This window comes from Lagenorhynchus albirostris, chromosome 12 (genome assembly GCF_949774975.1).
Source record: "Lagenorhynchus albirostris chromosome 12, mLagAlb1.1, whole genome shotgun sequence".
Classification (NCBI taxonomy): domain Eukaryota; kingdom Metazoa; phylum Chordata; class Mammalia; order Artiodactyla; family Delphinidae; genus Lagenorhynchus; species Lagenorhynchus albirostris.
In genome coordinates, this window is record NC_083106.1 from 26,258,110 (window position 1) to 26,266,858 (window position 8,749).

General features: G+C 50.3%; 1 protein-coding gene across 1 annotated transcript; it reads right to left on the reverse strand.

Annotated features, from left to right (window-relative positions):
- Positions 1-371: 371 nt before the first annotated feature.
- Positions 372-3,257, reverse strand: SLC35D3 (solute carrier family 35 member D3). The gene is made up of 2 exons (XM_060168125.1): positions 2,766-3,257; positions 372-1,742 (listed from the first exon to the last, which is right to left on the reverse strand). The coding sequence occupies exons 1-2, from the start codon at positions 3,202-3,204 to the stop codon at positions 913-915; spliced, it is 1,269 nt and encodes a 422-aa protein (XP_060024108.1). The 5' UTR covers positions 3,205-3,257; the 3' UTR covers positions 372-912.
- Positions 3,258-8,749: the final 5,492 nt, after the last annotated feature.

Consider the following 8,749-nt stretch of genomic DNA (forward strand, 5'->3'; position numbering starts at 1 on the left):
AATTTAAGATAGAAAAATATCATAAAGTGAATATAGCAGTTGCTCTTTTTGTAACACGGTTTGGATGTGCAGTGCAACTTGAAAGGCCTAGCTTACCAGAACGGTCTCATTTCTGTTTGGGTTTCAGTTAATACTGAATTATACGTCAGCCGTTGCATTTACTTGAGAGAATACTGGACACAGTCAAACTGTTTTTTAAAAAGGTTATGGCATTCAGTAATAAATATTATAAAGCAATGAACCAAAACAACCTCTCCAATTGTTTTTATAATTACTAAAAGCCAACTTTAAACTTCATGATGAAAGCTAAGGATTCAGTTTCAAAATAGCTTTAACATTTTCTACCAATATATAATAGAATAGTAGAGCACTTATATATTTTTTAAAAGTGAGGAAATATTAGAGGAAACATATTTTAGATGACTATAAACAGTAAACATCAGTGTATTTAAAAATGTCATTTCAATAATATACTCTTCCCAGCTGGCCATAAAAACTATAGATCTAACTATCATCAAAAAGGTGCCCCTGCATGTAATCTTTGAGTTTACTAAGCGCTGCCATCATTTCTACACTCCATCTTTGTAGGGGGTGGTTGAGGGACTCTTGGTACATGCAGATACGTGGTTATGGTCATAATGAAAAAAATTTGCCAGGAGTCTGCAGCCGGAAACCCTGCCTTAATTTGTTAGTCACCTTCACATTCTTTTGTCTCTGTGATGCTCGGCTAAACTCGCGTTAAATTATTCACACGCCGTTGCTAATTTTGTTGCTGTCAGGCGTTTCAGCTTCTTTCTTTGCTTCCCTTCCCCACTCCTCAAAGCAAAATATTGGGCGGCTCCTCATTAAAATATGTCATCTCTAACATAGAAAATAAGTGTATGTACATATATACATATATGCATTTCCTTTTCAAGGACTGGGTAACTCTTCATTTTCTATCAAATAATCCTTCTTCATGTACTTGGTTCCCCTAACTAACCTCCACACTTCCAGGTAAGTATCCTTTAATGACCTCTTGCTCACTTCTGCAGGACTGTGTGAGATCTGCGAGCTCCCGGCCACCAGCGGGACTCCTCTGGGGCCGCCCCTCGCCTCTTGCCCACCCTGCTGAGTGGAGCCACCTGCTGCCGTCCCACCTTCCGACCCGCCACTTCCACCCTCCGCGGGCAGCTCCTCCAAGCCGAACGGCAGCTGGTCTCCACTTGGCTGAGCCTCCTCTCCCCCAGGCTGCGTCTCCAAGTCCTCGTAATTGCTTTGCTTTCTGGTTTCCAAAAATTTGGCCACGCAGTAAATAATGGAGCCCAGGGTGTTCACCACGACTCCGGCAATGAATAGAGAGGTGGGCTCCACATCGCTGAAGGCCACCATACCCACCGTGATGGTGGCGATGCTCTTCACCACCCCCACGAAGCTGGTGGTCACCGCTGAGTTGATGTAGGTGCAGTGCAGCGTAGTGAAGTTCATGGCACAGCCGATCAGGATGCAGGCCACGAAGATGCACACCATGGCCGGGTCCTTCCAGCCGGGGAAGGTCCAGGCGTGGATAGAGTCGCTGCTGGCGAAGGAGAAGATGACCAGCAGCGGGGTGGCGGAGACAGCGATGACGTACTGCGCGGTGAGCGGCCCGTGCTCCGTGTCGGCGCTCGCCTTCTGGATGAGCACCAGGTAGGCGGCGTGCACCAGCACCGCCAGCACGCCCGTCACGTACCCGATGGGGTCGCCGGTCAGGTCGCCGGCTCCTGGAGCGCATCAAGAGGCCGGAGGAGCCAGGGCAGGAAGGAAAAAGAGGAGACACCGGGTTGGCAAGGGTGGGTACCCACTGGGGCAAAGGCGTCTGTTGGAAAGTAGACAGGGTTCGCGCCCAGCTCTACCCACGCTTATCGAAAGGAAGAGCCAAGTTCAGCCAATGCCCAGTTCGAGGCAGGAGAGGCGCTCCTTCCCTTCCTTATCCCCGGGGGTCTCCCGTCTACCTCTATCCAAAACAGAGGCCCAGGACAGCGCAGATGCCCTCGGGGTAGGCGCTGTGGCTTCCCGAGCTGGCACGGATGTCACCCAGGCACGTGGTACGCCTGTCGCCTCCGTGGGGCACCGGAGGAGCGAGCGGGCTCCGGCTAGTGGCTTCTAACCGCCGGCGGGCTGGGAACCGGGCGAAGAACACCCTCCCCTCGACCCTCGAATGAAGGCACCCCGCTTCGCCAGCTCCCATCTCGCTCAGTCCTCCAAGCCCGGCCCGCACGGGTCTCAATCCAGTTGCCTCTGCCTCGCGCCCGCAGGCCCCCGCGCGGCGCCGGAGATCCCAAACTAGCCCCGGGGCTCCAGCTTGGCTCCCGTCGTCCCTCCCTACTCCGGCCCCGAGTGACCCAGGGAAGTTCACGGCCTCCTCCATCCGTCTTGGTCTGGGGACTCTAGCTCCCAGGCTCAGGCTGCTCTCCCACCCCTCCCGGAGGAAGGAACGAATAAAGGGGGAAGACGGAAGGGGGAGGGCGAGAACGGAAGGGCGATACGGAGTGAGACGGGCGGGGGTCGGAAGCCAGGACGGGGGGCGGGGGAGGGGGCTCTGAAAGGGGGAGGCCGGAACCCTGGGAAAGGCTCTGCTGGGTCTCAGAAGTACCGTTTTCGAGCCGAGCGACCACGTTCAAAGCTTTCCGCCTCTCTCTGCCTCAGTCTCCCCATCTGGAAGTGAGGGCTTTGCCCTAAGTGATCTCCGCGGTCTCTAACTGGTGGGGTGGGGTGTACCGGGGGTCCACGCGGGTCCCGCTCACCTGCCAGCGCCGCGCCGCAAGTGGTGATGAGCACGGCCGCGAGCACCCCCGGCGAGGGCGCGCCGTTCTTGAGCACCAGGACGCCGATGAGCATGGTGACCAGGGGCAGGCAGCGCTTGAAGACCACGTACATAGGCAGGCTGAGGCCGCGCAGGGACCAGAGCGTGAGGCTGGACTGCAGCGTGGAGAGCACGGTGACCCCCGCGAAGGAGCGAGCCAGGCTCAGGCCAAACGGGGGCACAGCGATGAACCCGAGGCGCCGCAGCAGCTCCAGGCTCAGCGCCGCGGTGGAGCTGGTCAGGCACTGCACCAGGGTCAGGAAGGTGAACTGGTAGCGGCTGATGAGGAACTTGAGCAGGATGTTGAGGGAGCCCGAGAAAACCCCGTGCGCGATGGCCACCGAGATGCCCAGCACGCGGCCCCGGCACAGCTGCCGCATCGCGCCTGCCCCGCCGCACCCGGCGGTGGTGGAGCTCCGAGACCTGCGGAAGGAGAGCGGGGAAGAGAGCCGGGAGGAGCGGAGCGAGGGCGGCAGGGGAGCCCGCCCAACACCACGGTGAAGGGCAGGGGGCGCCGGCTCGGCTGCAAAAGGGCAGCTCCAGCCGGGCGTCCTCGCGGCTCTGCGGCTCCGCGTCCGACTGCCCCGCAGCTCCGGGGAGGCAGTGACGGGGGCGGAGGACTCCGAAAAGTGGCAGGGGTGGGGGGCTGGTCTGAGAGGAGTGGCGGGAATCCTAGCGACAGCGATTTGTAAGTAGGTGACGAGCTGCGTTGGGTTGTGTCCCGTGCGGTTTCCCCGTCAGGGAGGACGCTCTGCGGTTGGAAGCCCCGGCAGCGGCCGCAAGCGGGACCGGACCTGCGCCCCTCGGGCACCTAGCACCCAGCCAGGTGGGCTCTCGGGGCGCGGTCCTCTGTTCTCCCGCATGGCCAGCTGCTCCCGCTTGCCCTTGCTTCCCGGCTCCGAGCTGAGGGGCGCAGGCTGGGGGATCGCGGGCACAGCTAAAGACTTTAGAAACAGCTGCGTTCCACGGTCGGGCACCGTTCATTAGCCGCAACAAGTGACAGCTCCCTCGGCCCCCTTCCCCCTGAGCTGCAGCGGCTTTCCCACCCACGGTTCCTCCCGGCGCAGCCGCGGGACCCTGTTCAGCTGCCGGCCAGGGAAGGGGAAAAGGTCGGTGCCAGCGGGCTGCGGGGCTCACGGATTCTCGCGCGCCAACGCCCCAATATCGAAGGAGCCCAGGGCCCCGGGCCGCCGCCGGGACGTGCTTTATTTAGGGCGGGAAGCTGGTCCCTCCCAGTCCCGGGCGACACGCTCTTCTGCCTGTGCGCCTTCCGAGGAGGGACCTGGAATTACGCTCGCGGCTAGGGGCGGGGGGAGGTTCCCGGGGGCGCCGTGGCCTCGCTGGGCAGCCGAGCCTGGGGCCGGGGGCAGGGACACCTATTCCAAGTGAGGCAAAGATGTGAAATAGGCAAAACAGCAGAAACTAAGTCCAAGTAGCCTCTACTAGTTCCGGAGGATCGCCGGGGCAACGGTTCCCAGGGGTGAGCGGGGAGAGACTGGCCGCTCTGGGGAATGGGGTGTGGGTGGAAGCAGGGGAGGGAGGGCGTGGTCCCAGGGGCAGAACGCGGACGTAGAGCCGAGCTTTCTCTGGATGCCCTGGAACCGACCGCCACCTGCGGAACCGTCACGGGCCGCTTTGGGGAGGACAACCCCTACCTCCTGCCTCCCCGGCCCAGGGCATGTCTGTCTCCCACAGGACTTGTGAACTGTTTACTTCTTACTTGGCTAAGAGTAAAAAGAATGAAATTCTTATTTTCTGCAGGTGCAAGACTTCTGTGTCCCTACGATCTGAATTTCGTTCCCTGGAAAGTAATGTCCGGACCGTAAACTCGGTAGCAATAGCGGGTTCGCTCAGCAGAGGTCACCACTAAGAGCACAGTTTAGTTTTCGCGCTGCCTAAAAATTACCGGCTTGGCCAGGGTTCCGGAGCGAGGAAGAGCGCGCGAGATCGCGGCGCCCTACCTCTCTTTTCCTTCACTTCTATTACCCACCCACCCCCACTGGGATCCCAACCTTCTAACCACCACATTGCCCTAATACACACGGCACATTTCCCTACCAATTCTTTTGTTTCCTCCTCCATATTTCCCCTTCTGTGCTAAACGTAACGCTTCCAGCCCAGATGTTGAAGCCGCGATTATTATTGCCGCAGCAGCAAAATAACAGTTTACATCAGGGACTGGTAGCATCACTGCAGTCCTTCATCTGCGTCAGCTTTGTGTGTGCTGGGAGCTCCCTTTGGTGGGAGAGAGCTTGGTCTCGACCAGTCCTCCTGCTGGTATGCCCAGGGCCTAGTAGGCCCCCAGAAGTGGGCACTCAAGAAAATGCTTGCGGAATGGCCCCCTGTGGCAACCGGAAAGCATTATACTGAAAACTGTGCTTCCGGTTCCCTGGCGAATTCTTGGGTTTTGTAGCTACAAGCTATGGTTACACACTATTGGCTATTTCAGAGACTCTGTTTTTCAAGTGTTGATGTTCTTCCTTTAGAAAATAATGAGGTTTGAAGCAACAGTTGAAATTTATGTTTATATGTGTGGTGGTATAAGCATATATTCATAGTACACTCAGATAAAAACTTTGAAAATTAATTTTTTAAAGACAGCATCAGCTAATAACACATTTCTACTTCTGGGGACTATTCCAATTAAAGGATGGTTGTTTTAAGCCATATTAAGTGAATATAAAGAATTGTCTGCACAGACCTAGTTTTGGAATGATTCATTTCTGCCAGCAATTATAATTGCTTCCATTTGTGATACTAACATTAGGTAAAAGATTTGGGGCTGATTCAGCTCTCTTACCCTTCTCATTTAGGCAAGAATATTTAGCTTAATGTTTGAAACCTACATTGGCATGAAACAGTACATTTTCTCCATTTTACTGCATATAATTTTTTCCATTAGGGCTTTCATTTAAAAAAAATTTAATACCATCTCCCACACCAGTTACTAGATAATCTCCTAAAAGAAAAATGGGAAATCTTCTAAGGAAAAATGGAAAAAGTAAGAATACTATGTGTGTTAAAAAAAAAAACAACCCAACTCTAAATGGCTTAAAAATATTTTTAAAAAAGTATTAATTGTCCACTACAGGCTTGTATTTGGGAGAAAATGAGGAGAGGGTTTCATTCAGTAACTATTTTCTTTAATTTCATGGGACTATGACAGTTTTTCAGGCCTTCAAAATATATAAGCATATATAAATAGATAACAGATTACATTAACCAAACAATTGATAACAAATCTGATATAGAGAACCAAATATAACAAAAAGAAAAAAAAAGAATACTATGTTTAGCAAGGTTAATTGAACATGAATGTAGATCTGAAGGTCAAAAAGCTATTTGACCTACTGGTATCAAGGGTCAAGACTCAACCTCCATTACCTTTGGAGCTACACAATAAATTCTGATGGCATTAAATAAATCCTTTAGCTCATTCATTCAACAAACATATACAGAGCTAGTATTTTGTACCAGGCAGTCTGTTAGCCACAGAGGATTCAAAGATGAGCACTCATCTTAGTCCTCAGGGATACACAGAGGGAGGTGAGGCAACACAATGACACTCATGCAACAGTGGGGGCCTGTGGCAGAAAGGAGAGTGCTGAGGAGGGCAATAGCATCGGCTTGAGAAGTGTGTCCTAGAAGGCTTCCTGGAGAAGGAAATACGGTCTTATTTCATTATTTTAATTGTAAAAGTAATACATGCTCATTATAGTACATAAAAGGAAAACAAACTTTGTAAGTAATAAGTTAACATGCTGTCTTCAGTATTCCCCACCCCCAGTCCCACTACATGGAGCTGGCTACTGTTGAGAGTTTGGCATGAACCTTTCAGTTTTTCTTGTGCACATATGTATACATACATAATTCTCCCTTTAAAAAAAATAAAATCAGGATATCATACACATTTGTCTATAAAAGCATATTGTGGTAACCAGCCTCCAAGACAGCCCCCAGAGATGGCTGGCTTCCTCATATTCACACTCCTGTTAACCCCGCCCACATTGTACAACAGTCAGTCTGAGTGCCCAGTAGAATGCAGCAGAGGTGATGGCATTACTCCTGAGATTAGTGTGCAGAAGACCGAGGCTTCCATCTTGAATTTTCTCTTTCTCTTGTATCATCCAGTCTGGAGGAAAGCCAGATGCCATGTCGTAGGGACACTCAGCCAGCCAGTGCAGGGTTCTACAGTGAGCATCTGAGGCCAGCTAACAATCACGTAAGTGACTTTGGAAGCTGACCCTTCGGCCCCAGTTGAGCTTCAGATGTCTGCAGACCTAGGTGACGGGCTTAACTGCAATGTCATGAGAAAACCTAAGCCTAAGCGAAAACAATGCAGCTAAACTACTCCTGGATTCCAAACCTCTAGAAACTGTAAGATAAATAAATGTTTGTTGCTTTAAGCTGCTAAGTTTTGGGGTGATTTGTTACACAGAAACAGATAATACACATATCAATAACAATCTGTTTTTCCATGTCAGCACACACAGTTTTACCTTATTCTTTTAAATGACTGTTCTGTCATATAATCTTTCTTCTCCAGACAGGTGTCTAGGTTTTACCAAACACTGATGTAATGATTACCCTTGGAAGTTTGTTCTTAGATACTTCTGTAAGGATTTGGTGGGTACAGGCAGGGAATCCTAGACCTGAAACTGCTGGGTCAATGGCTAATTTAAAACCTTCGTTGCCAAACTGCCTTCCAAAAAGGTGTATAACGGTACTTTCGCTTTAACCGATATTGGATATTATCAATATTTTAAATCTCTGCCAAACTAATAAGCAAAAGAAGTCTTTGTCATCAATGAGACAAAGTTCAACTAAGTATCCTTTTGCAGTATATTAAACACTTGTTTTCCTATTGATATCCTTTGTTGCTTTTATGTTTGGTTGTCTTCTTAGTGATTTTTAAGAGCTCTTTATAAATTCTGGATATTAAATCATTTGTTACATATGTTGCAAATATATCCTTCCAATATGTCTTCTTTTAGCTTTGCTAAGAGTGTGTTTTGCTATTTTAATTTTTGTGTGTTGTCAAACTTTTTCTTTAGTCATTTCACATGACTTTCAAATAAATGATGGGTAAGAATTTGCCAAGCCAAGAGCAGGGTAATGCAGGCACCTGGACTACCTTAAGCTAAGACAGAAATGAAAACCTGCATTATTTACACAGGGAGTTAGTGAGCACACTGGTGCTGCTGGAGCACAAAGTTCGTGACAATGTGGCGAGAAGCCATGCTGCAGAGAGTGGCAAGGGCTAGCCCCAGAGGACTTTGGCCGCCTGGTTAGTAAGCTTGAACTTTTTCCCATAGACAATTCTATAAGCAGAGAAAAGGTTTACACTGAAATTGATGTAGTCAGATTGCATTTCAGATCAGCCTCCGGCAGCTGTGTTGAAGAGGATGACTCCAAGGGTACAGAACTTGAAACAGACACATCATTTAGGAAGCTGTTGTGATCATCCAGAGAAAAGCTAATGACGGCTTGAACTAGGGCAGTGGTGTTTGGATTGAGGGGAAGAGACAGAATGGAGAAGTATTTAGGGTGTGAGAGGGATAGGACTTAGTGACCTATTTGATGTGCCTTGGACTGGAGAGGTGGGAATAAGGAAAGGAACAAGGATGGCATTTAGGTCTTTAGCTTGAGAGCCTGGGTAGACAGTATTGACAACAAATGAAAAAAGCATGTGCAGGAGGAGCCCATTTGGTGAGCAAGATGAATTTGGTTGAAAGAAAATGAGTGCAAAGGCTGAGGGAGACCCAAGTGGGGAAGGCAGGAGATTTGGGAGTAGTCAGTATGGAAGTCAAAAACACGTAAGTGGATTATCTCTTTCAAGAAGAGGCCAGTTAAGTAAGAAATTAATGAGTTCATTGCTGGAAGAGTCAAATTATAGCTAAGATATGCAGAGAACACTCACTGCCA